We start from the raw sequence: 10,487 nt of genomic DNA on the forward strand, positions 1-10,487 counted from the left end.
TTTGCTCGATGACCTTCACTCACCAACCAGTCTGCTGCTTGATTACCTTTCCTGTGAGCGTGTGAGTGAGAGACCTACGATCTGCTTTGTCTCATCAGTTTCCTGCACACTTCTATGATCGTTTGACATCTCCATGTAGTGACTCTTCCTTTTAGGGCTTTATTTGAATCACCTTCCATGATCACCTTGCCCACTCTTATCTTGTTCCTATTTTTCCAAAGTTGACATAGTACGTAAGAAATTTTCTCCCAACATAGATCACCCTTTTATTCATTTTTCTCTTATTTCCATCCACCAATCAAGAATTGAGTTTGCGCTCATATTGCTAGGAGTTAGGACTTACCCATTAGGATTTAGGAGGGACCACACTTGGCTTCTCAATTTGCAAGTAATAAAAATATGAATCTCATCCTCCAGTTGTCCACAAAAAGGACAATCCGAGTCACAATTAAACCTTTACTAAATAGTCCTCCTTTTGTTGGGAATCTCCTCATGAGGATCCACAAGAATATTTTTATCTTTGAGGCACAACCTATTTTGTTTATTTTCTTACTAAGACATTTTATCCTTTCATCTTCCTCTTCATCCTGTTTTAAAGTCACATAAGCCAACTTAACCAAAAAGGTCTCCCTAAAAAAAAAAAAAAACTTTTCCTCTTGCGGGATTATCATTGCTTGAATCCTTTTTACTATGTAAAGCATATTATTAATTTTTGTCATATCCCAATTATTATTTCTCATAATCTTCTCCACTTCACTATTTTCCATTTTTCCTGACTAAGCGCACTATTATCGTTGGGCCTAAATTCAATTAATGGGCCATTTCTTGCCTAGCCATCTAGCCAAAGATTACTTCTTTCCATTTCCAATTTCCATGTTATATCTTTTATGATATTCTCTTTGATTGCAAATACTTCTCCAGCACCAACTTGCATTTTTTAGAATTTTAGCATGGAAAAATCTTTATTGTTTAGATATTTCCCTTTCACCAATTTTACCCATCGGTTATCACTATTCTCCAATCTAACTTCATTAGGTTTGCTGCATTGATGTATTCCATCTTAAAAATAAACAAACTTCCATTTGATCTAAGCATGCAAACTTTATTCCACTTTTCGAGGCACAATGATTTTAATATTTTTTGCTTCCCCTTAGAAATCTTTTTTGCAATCTATCAATATACTTTGGAAATTGGAATAAACTCATCCAGTATTGAGCTATATTAGCTACCACAGCCTTTAACAAGGTGATTCTATGTTATAAACAGAATTTTGCTTTTCTAGCCTTCCATTTTATTTTTAATTCTCTCTATATTCTCTTTAAATGAACTATATATCCACTCTTCCATATATTATTGGAGCTCCAAAGTATTTGCCTTCTATCTAATTTTGGGGGATTTTAATTTCCCATAATCTTCTAGAATTTTGAGGGTATAATTTTAGAAAACATTAAAGTTGATTTCTTGTAGTTTGGTTTTTGTTTCAATGCTTTTGCAAATATTTTTAGAATTTTCTTAACTTTTATATTTATATCTATTGACGCTTTTGACAAGATTAGACAATCATCTATTAGGATATTAGGGGCATTTCATACAGGTTTAAGCCCACCTTCCTATTCCCTATTTGTTTAAAGATATTCTTTGTAAAAGCCTCTCCATATAACATAAAAATGTATATTGATAAGGCATCCCCTTGCCTAATTCCTCTTGATGGACAAAATCTTTCGCAAATCCATAAATCAATACTTGATAGTTCATTAAGGTAATTGATTCTGTTCAATCCGAAGTAGTGCATGAACTGAGGAGAGAAAGTAGATAATCCTTGTTGATTGGGCGGTGCTGAGCTTACAAGGACGGTGTCGCGTTATGTAATCTGCAATCAAGAGAAGAAGTCAGAGGCCCAAGGAGTTATTCCCGGGTAAGTACTCCAACACTCAAGTCAGTGAGAGGGCGGTGAATGATCGGACCGAGCAATGAGGGTGTTGGTCCGAGCAGACTAACGGTGTGGGTGCTAGAAGTTGGGGGCCCTTACCTTGGGCATGGAGTACCTTTTTATAGTCGAAGATTCGTGTCCCGGTTGGATTAGGCTTCCAGGGTTGTCGGGATGAGGTTAGCTACCGAGGTATTTGGGATAGGGTCCTGTTCCCCAGCGGAGTTGTCTTCTTTACTCCTCTTTATCAGTAGTTGTGCTCATCCATGTGACGTGTAGCTGGCGTGGAGAAAACGATAAGGTGGGGGCCACAATAGTAGCGTAGCTCGACTAGCTATGTCGATGTGGCCAGGTGAAGACTAGGCGGCCATGTGTCTCTCAAGACTAGCTCAGCCATGATCCAAACACCACTCCTCCAGTTTTGAAGTCGATGATTGAAGTAGTCCCAATTCGTTTCTCGGCTAGGGAACTTCCGCTGTCCACGCAGTGTTGGTCGTTGCTGAGGAATCCTCCAAACCACTCCCCCAATTCTGTTGTCGAGGAGGGGGAATGCTCGGCCAGACTGTTGTGAGGCCATGTAGCCTTGTCTGACGTCGGGGCTCGGCTCTGGTTGGTGTTGAGCCTTCTAGTTGGACTGGCGTTCTTGTGCGACTCCTCCGAGGGTCCACATTGGTGGTTGGACCGGTACTGAGGGTCAAACCTACGCAATTAATGGTTGTATCCGTTGCATGTTGGGGTCGTCACTTCAGTTTTCAATGCTTCACGCATGCGTAAGCGGTCGCATCAATTAGTCTTCTGAGGCGTTGTTAGAGGTGCCTCATCTATACTGTTGACCTCTCCTCGGTCCATGCCCCTGGTGGCTATAAAATAAAAAGGAGGGGACCCCACCTTTGTGTCGTTTGCGAGGGAGGTAGCTTGCATTGCTTGGCGGTGGCTACTCGGCTATTTTCCATTTCTTGGCTCGTTATGTCTTCCTTATCCCGCCGGTTCTCTTCTTCTTTCGAGTCCTTCAATAGTGGTTCTGGTTCCAGCTCTTACCATGGCTCCAACTATGAGCTGGAGCTGAGGGACTTTGCGGTCACCGAAGTCGAGGAGGCTGAGGCTGGCCCTTCTAGGACGGAGGTGGAACTCCCCCTACGGGCAAATCGTTGATTTGGCACCACACCTTGATGTGTGGCTCATTGTGACACTAGCAAGTGCACTAGCCGTTCAAGTAATAAAGTAGTGAGTGAAGTATCGTTCCCACGAGGATTTAGGAAACAATTACCAATACTAAATTGAACATTTCTTATCTGATCAACAAATAAATCAAAACTCTAATGAAAGCTAAGAAATCCTAAATTAAAATCTATCTAAATCATTGGTCCAATTGCCTTCAATTCAGGTTAGAAGAGTAAGCAGTAAATGTCAATCTCAGAATTCAGCAATCTATCAATTTGGATCATTCGAATGAATCATGATTGAGCCTTGGTTTGGTGAAACCCCCAAGGTCATGAACAGCCTCTCTCAAGCGCATGTTCATCCTATGCATGAGTGACGGTTCTTCTATCTCTAGCAAGAATCTAATCCCCATGCATGCATTTCTTCAAACACTTCTAAGGCATCAATTCAAATCTGAATTGATCACCAACTGAATTGTGCAAGTTATCTCTAACCTTGCACTCAATTCAGTTCTTGAATAGTAGATCTGAATTCCTAGAGTCTCTCTCAAGCACTCTAGGAATTCCAAGCTGTAGATTAATTCGCCCAATCTGAAATTTGCAGATCTGAATTCTCTTTCAAGCAATTCAGATCTTGCAATCTCAGATCTGAGAATTCAGATCTGAGTTTTGAAGGTTAGTTGGCCGAATTGATCTGCAATCACACCCTTATTCAAGAAACTTCAAGTACAATGCATGATCATTTGAATGAATCAAAAAGAATTAGATTGCTGAACTGAAATTTTACAAGCTGAAATACATCAAGGAAGAATGGAAACAAGGAGAAAGAAGAAAGAACATATAACTAAGAAACTGAATTCAAATCAAAAGAGAATGAAACTACAAATGATTTATTACAAAAAATCTTTGAATCACAATCCCTCAATTCGAACTCACCTTCTTCTTCTAGCTTGCTTGTCTTGAACTTCCTTCAGCCCTTCTTCTTCTTCTTCCTTGCGCCTAGCCTTCTTCTCTTCTCTTCTCTCAAGGTGGCTGAACCTCTAAGAGTGGGAGAGCCTTTCTCTCAAGCAATTGAACAACTTTCTCCCCTCCTAGAGGCCTCCTTATATAGTTTTTCAAGGGGGCTCTTGCCCCTTCTTGAAGCCTCTAGAATGGGGTGTATTACACCCCTCATGAACCTTCTAGAGTGCTCCCTCCTTCTCTTCAAGAAACTCCTAGAAGTTGCCGCCCCTAGCTCCCTTTGGGGTGCTATTTGGGCTACAACTTAGCTTGCTTTTGAGCTCATGTGGGCTACACTCTAGGCTGTTATTTGGGCTAAAAATGGGCCTTCCTTGCTGGGCCGAATTCTCCTCATAGCTAGGCTTCTTCCCTTGGATTTTCCAAAGAGTTTCACTTGCTCTTCTTGGGCCGAATGAAATTCTCTTGCTCTCATGGCTGGGCCGGGCTGAACTTGATAAATTTTTGGGTTTTCTTTTCTTGCTTTTGCCTTCTTTTTGTTGATTTGGCTCCCCCTGAAATCTTTCTTGCAATCAAGCTAAAATACGGCAAAAATTTAATTAAACCATTATAAAATTTCATGCAAAAACCTCATAAAATATAGATAAATTGTAAGTTCATCACACCTTGCACCTTGGCACCCGGGGATATGACTCAGATCTGAGCTTTGTGCGTCATTCTCGTGGAGTTCCAAGTGAGGTGTCCGTAGCCCGGAAAAATGGCCACTGATGCTCAGCCCAGCGAGACATGTGTGTACGAGCATAGCTTGGAGGCTGGGCTGAGGTTCCCATTGAGTGAGGGGGTCGTCGAGGTACTGAGCTGGTATAGGGTGTTGTCGGTGTAGTTGATGTCGAACTCCTTTAGGTTCTTGCTCGGCCTCATGTCCTAATGTGTGGTTTGTGACATCGAGCTGACCCTGGGGATGGTTCAGCTAAAGCACCATCAGCCGGGCTACTACTATTTTTCCAATAGGCAGAATGTCTGATCGTTGGTTGGGGCTCCTTCTTTTGTGAATCACTGGAAGGAGTCGTTCTTCTTCGTGCACATTTCCGGGGGTCTCCCTTTTTCGCCCGAGCTACAAGAGTCGAGGACAATTGTGCCGCAGCCCTAGTGGACGATGCTTACTTGGGAGGAGAGGTCGGCCTTGAGCATGATCCACAAAATAGATGTTATCCCGTGCACATGCTCGGAGATGTTGATGCTCAACGGGTTAATGGAGAGGGTGGGCGATCTGTTTCCTTTACTATTTATTTGCAAGGTTACGGTTTACTTGTTTGCTTTCTACTTATCTTGGGTGTCTTGTGTCGCAGGTATAAGGATGGCCAGCGAAAAAGAGATTGTTCATCGGATGAGGGCACTTTGGCAGAGGCAGGGGCGAGCTGGTGCATAGCCGGAGGTTCGACCCAAGGTAGTAGACCAGCCACGATCCGTGGATAGGGCGGATCTTTAGCACAGGAGGGTTCGACAGTGGGAGGCTGAGGAGGAGGATGTCATCGTAGTTGATCCTGAAGGGGTTCATCGCCCTATAGGTGCATCGGGACAGAAATGGGCGGCAGCAGCTCGGGTCAGCACATGCTGCGGTGGTAAGTTAGCGTTAATGATAACTTGGAAACACTTGGGGTTCCCGAGCAATTGCTGCAAGGGATCATGACTATGTCGATGGCTTGGGAGTCGGTCGGGGTCGGTAGTGGAGCCTTAGAGTGCGCTTCTGCGATCTGTTGCCTAGGTGAGTTCCTTTCTTTCTTATCCCTTGTGATTTTGTTTTTGTTTATTTTTTTTATTTTTTTTGCATACACTCATCATTCTCTTCTGCAGAATGCTTGTGTGGTGGTCGCGTTGGTTGATCATCTCTGAGACCTCCGATCAACGTACGAGTGAGAACACTCCAAGTATCTGCGGCAGAAAGCCCAACTAACCGATCATTAGGCTACTAGGGAGCGGTCAGCAATGCTAGAGAAGGAGGTGACCGAGCAGGCCAGCATTGGCCGTGGGCTGAAGCAAGAGATCATTGAGCTTAAGGCGGAGCAGGAGAGGTTGAGGAAGGAGATTGCTGAGGAGGCTGTTGATCAGTACAAGGCGTCAGAGGAGATGAAGCTACAAATGGATGAGTATGCCAAGGCTTCCTTCGCAGCTAGATTTAACGTCTTCCGACAAAGGGTCCTTCACTGCCACCCAGAGCTGGCCAAGGAGTCATAGGGCTGGGGAGCTTGCAATCCTGATACTCTGCAGGGTTCCGCCGAGGAAGCCGATGAAGAGGCTAGCAACGAGGCTGAGCTGTTGATGGGGCTACTGACTCTGCCGTTGGGGATTGAGTGGTTGTTTCTTCCAACTTATGCTTTTTCTATCTTTGTCATGCTCTTTTTTTTTCTTTTTTGTATTGGCTCGGTATGTTGAGCCTCAAACGATGTAATGGACCATCTTAAGCTGAATATCAGCTCTTCTTTGTGTTGACTACATACATGCATCTTGTTGTCGTTGCTATTTTTACTTGTGCATTTTTCTTTATCTGGTCGAGGTGTGGTCGGCCAGACTATTGCACAGGCCGAGCCGGGCTATGCCTCGGTGTCCCCAATCATTTGCTGACCGAGGTGTAGTTGTCTAGGACCTTTCGGTTTCTTTTGCTGGCCAAAGTCGGGCTATGCCTTGGTGTCCCCAATCTTCTGCTGACTGAGGTATAGTTGTCCAAGATCTTTCAGCACAAAGGGCCTCGAACATCTTATCGGTGAATGGTGTCCCACTGTCTGTGATGAGCACGTGAGGGATGCCGAAGCGGCGTCCTGCTTCATCGTCAGCCAAAAGTAGCCCGGCCAGAGTGCTTTATGGGCTAATGTGTGCGTACCAGGGTGATCTCCGCAAATGCCCTCATGTATCTCCTTAAGGACATAGTCTGGTTCAGCTAGGGGGAGACACTTCAGGTATGGGAGAGTGTGGGAACGACGGTAGAGTTGGCCCTATATAAGGCAGTACCGAGCCGCTCTGTGTTGGAGCTTCTTCGCTTCTGCTTGGTCTTCTGGGAGAGTGTCTTTTCAAAAATACTTGGTTATGGGGTCCATCCAAGATGGGACGTGTTGTACTTGGAAGACGAGAAGGGTCATTGGTGCGATGCTCAGCTGGGCTAACGTATCCAGTTGGACAGTTGAGTCAAGGTCAGTCTACGACGTGCTGGCTAACTTCGAAAGGGCATCGACTCGAGTGTTCTCAGCTCGAGGGATCTGTTGAATATTGAAATGCTTGAGCTGCTGAATGAACTCCTACACCTTTTATAGATAACTCGCCATGGAGGGGGTCCGAGCCTCGAACTGGTCATGGATTTGGTTAACCACTAGCTGCGAGTCTCTGAAGGCCTCAATTCTTCAGGCCCCGAGGTCCAAGGCAAGGTAGAGCCCAGCAATCAAGGCCTCATACTCAGCCTCATTGTTGGACACCTTGAACTCAAACCTGAGGGTGTATTCCAACACTACGTTATCTGGGCTGAGTAGCGTATCAAAATACATATTAAAGTAATTTTCATTATGCTTGGTCCTCGTTCCATTGGTGAACTAAACAAGGGGTAGCAATGGTTTTGCCCCAACTAGTACCCTGTCATATGCACTAGCAGCAAGTATGGGTTTCGTGGACCTGAGCAGGGAAACTGGTTATATTGACAATTTCAAATAGCTAGAAAAGATTGATTGAAATTTAAATTATATATGTTGCAGTTAAATGTTACAACTAAGAATTATTTATAACTATATAGTCATTATTCCTCCATCAATGCCAACAGTTTTGGAGACCTATGCAGGAAAAAAATCATTTTTTTAGGAAAAGAGCGTTTTGGTTCATAGCAGTATATTTTCTCATTCTGCCCATTTTATCCATTCTTATTCATTTTAGAACTTTATCTTATGTAAGGATAAGAAAGAATGAAATTATTGAAACAAACATGGCCTAATTATCTCAAGGATTTTTTTCCCTGGCTTAAGTTATCTTTTGTACGTGACTACATACAGTTAGAACTGAATGAGATCATCTCGATGGAGTCATCTGAGTGAGAACCATGCATGCATGGACCCCTATTTTCCTTGGTATGCAATTAATTAAAATCTTAACTTGAAAAACAAAACACTCCTTCAGATTGTTTCCCCGTTTGTCAAATAGTTAAATAGGAAAGATGACATACATTCCCAAACTGGAATAAATTAATTAATTAAGGTCCTACAAACAAAATATATATCTAAGAGGGATGCCACAAGAATTTGTTGCAAAAATTAATCTTAACCAGTCCTGTGACCATAAATTGCTCAGAGATATCTTGATCCATCTTAAAGATGCCAGAGCAACAGCTAGCAGCAAGATAAACTTAGATATATAATTCTTAAAACAACCTAATAATCTCATTAAAAGAAGTGCTTCAGAAGGCATATCAATTTACAGTTGTCTACTAGTTCTATCCCAACATATTATTAAAACAAACCAAACTATATTATGTTCGACTTTATAGCTGGTCCATGAAGAGAAATGAAAGGTTTGTCATTGGAAACAAAAGTGATGGAACTTCTCTCTTCCTTGGGAGGAACAAAATTGTGAACCTAAACCTAACTAACTACGGTTTCATAGACACACCATTGTTGATTGGCGGACTGTGACGAGGCTTTTTGTTTGCACTGTAATCTTTATGGATCAGGGTCACTAACTCATTAGCAGCCTGAAGAAGCTTCTGCCTTTCAATTTTCTGAAAGGCATAATAGGACTCTACAGAACCTGATCCTTTTGACCTTGATGAACATTCCAACTTGTCACAAGTTGAAGCAGCCTTAGACTTATGGTACCTGAGTTGGTTGGTTGTGTTTGGGAGTTCAACTGGCTTCCCTTGAACTTCCTTGTGGGTTGGCTGCAACATGTGGAAGTATTCTGTGTTAGAGTAGGAGAGAAATATATAACAACATGTGGAAGTATTCATGTGGAGTAGAGGGAGAGAGAGAGAGAGAGAGAGAAAGAGAGACCTGATCATTCATGTTCTTTAGCAATCTTCCAATTGAACTCTTAGAAGCATTTTTATCTCCTCCTGCACCCAAACGACCAAATATTCAAATTGAACTACAAACCAGTAATTCCCCCCTACAACCCATATCAAAGAACTCGGCTGAATGATGGTTTAAACAATCCAACAGTCTATGAAATGAGAATTAAGCAATCATCATAAACAAATTTAATTAGTGTCCCACGCAATTGTCAAAAATAGCAGTCGTCAATGCAAGAACTTTGAGCCACTTGGTATAATAATTTATTAGAACATCAGAAGTCTATTCCGTACATACAAGTATGATGTATTCCACTCGGTTTCCCTAGGACCTCTATAGATAGAAACACGATTAGGGCAAAACTGGAGCTAGCTTTTTTTTTTTTTTTTGAAGAGCTTCACTGCTTTTTCCTCAGTTATTCTTAGGTGGGTGAGGTCTTGGCACACGATAATCAGCACTGAAAGCTATAAAATCAACCACATTGACCTTCACATTTAGAAGACTTCTATCTTTCGGTTCACATTCTACATTGGATTCTCCCTTCCCTCCATGATTACATTTTCCAACAGAATGGGCTGCACCTGAAATCTTTGGATTTGGAGTTCCTCCATTCCAAGTTTCCTCTTTCAATATTGAATCCTTCATAAAGACTTTTCCGGCTGCCATTTTCCTTCCTCCGAGCTTCTTGTTTCTTGTGGAAGCTGTAGCCGGTACACCAACAAGAAGTTCCTGCTAAAATGTTGAAATTAGGAGAAAAATTTAACTCTCCAAAGAAAGATTAACAAAGAGTTGCTGAAGTAATAACTTACTACCTTATTAACAGACACCACACCCAATGCACTGGCCGTAATTCCATCGACAACCATCTCCGTCTCCAAAGCTACAGAAGGAAAGAGCAAGAATTAATCGCTTTTAACCATATATAGAGAACGAACTAACTATGAAGCTTATACAAATAAACACGTATCTACCTTTCTGGGTATGTGCTACAGAGTTGCTTAGGGAAAGCAAAGCGAAGAGAAACCCTACTATTAAGCGTGTAAACATTGTGAGCGCCATCTTTTCCTGCGATCTTTAGTATGTTTGTTTGCTGTTAACAACAAAAGAGAAGAAAGAAAGACAACACAAGCTGGTTTTATAGAGAGTTGATGGTCCAATCCCAAGTCAAAGCTCCTAGGGTTCCGACATCTCATCTTTCTAAAATAAAACTAAAAAATTTGTCTCTTGTCTATACGTACGACTTGGGGAAACTCTAAACAACAGCGTTCAAAGCTTGAAAAGTTGAATGTGGTCTTTTGGGTTTTGGCTTCAAGTATTAAGAGAGAGGAGTAAAATAGCGTGGAATGGAAGATACGGGTGTTTTGCGCTTGTCTGCTGCCATGCATGCAACGAGGAAAGTGAATT

At 42.3% G+C, this 10,487-nt stretch overlaps 1 protein-coding gene across 1 annotated transcript; it reads right to left on the minus strand.

Annotated features, from left to right (window-relative positions):
- Nucleotides 1-8,467: 8,467 nt before the first annotated feature.
- Nucleotides 8,468-10,168, minus strand: LOC148854591 (uncharacterized). The gene is made up of 5 exons (XM_088982725.1): nt 10,055-10,168; nt 9,896-9,963; nt 9,665-9,812; nt 9,066-9,127; nt 8,468-8,953 (listed from the first exon to the last, which is right to left on the minus strand). Exons 1-5 carry the CDS (start codon nt 10,140-10,142, stop codon nt 8,666-8,668), a joined length of 654 nt encoding a protein of 217 aa, XP_088838851.1. The 5' UTR covers nt 10,143-10,168; the 3' UTR covers nt 8,468-8,665.
- Nucleotides 10,169-10,487: the final 319 nt, after the last annotated feature.

This window comes from Nelumbo lutea, chromosome 4 (genome assembly GCF_056320005.1).
Source record: "Nelumbo lutea isolate HS-2025 chromosome 4, American lotus-T2T, whole genome shotgun sequence".
In the NCBI taxonomy this organism is placed as follows: domain Eukaryota; kingdom Viridiplantae; phylum Streptophyta; class Magnoliopsida; order Proteales; family Nelumbonaceae; genus Nelumbo; species Nelumbo lutea.

What these genes read in the sequence shown, in the direction of transcription:
- LOC148854591 (XM_088982725.1), bottom strand. Translation starts at nt 10,142, where the DNA reads ATGGCGCTCACAATGTTTACACGCTTAATAGTAGGGTTTCTCTTCGCT. An exon ending in GTGTGGTGTCTGTTAATAAG is followed by an intron (nt 9,813 to 9,895) that starts GTAGTAAGTTAT and finishes ACATTTTAGCAG; the next exon opens with GAACTTCTTGTTGGTGTACC. An exon ending in TCCAAATCCAAAGATTTCAG is followed by an intron (nt 9,128 to 9,664) that starts GTGCAGCCCATT and finishes GTTTGGGTGCAG; the next exon opens with GAGGAGATAAAAATGCTTCT.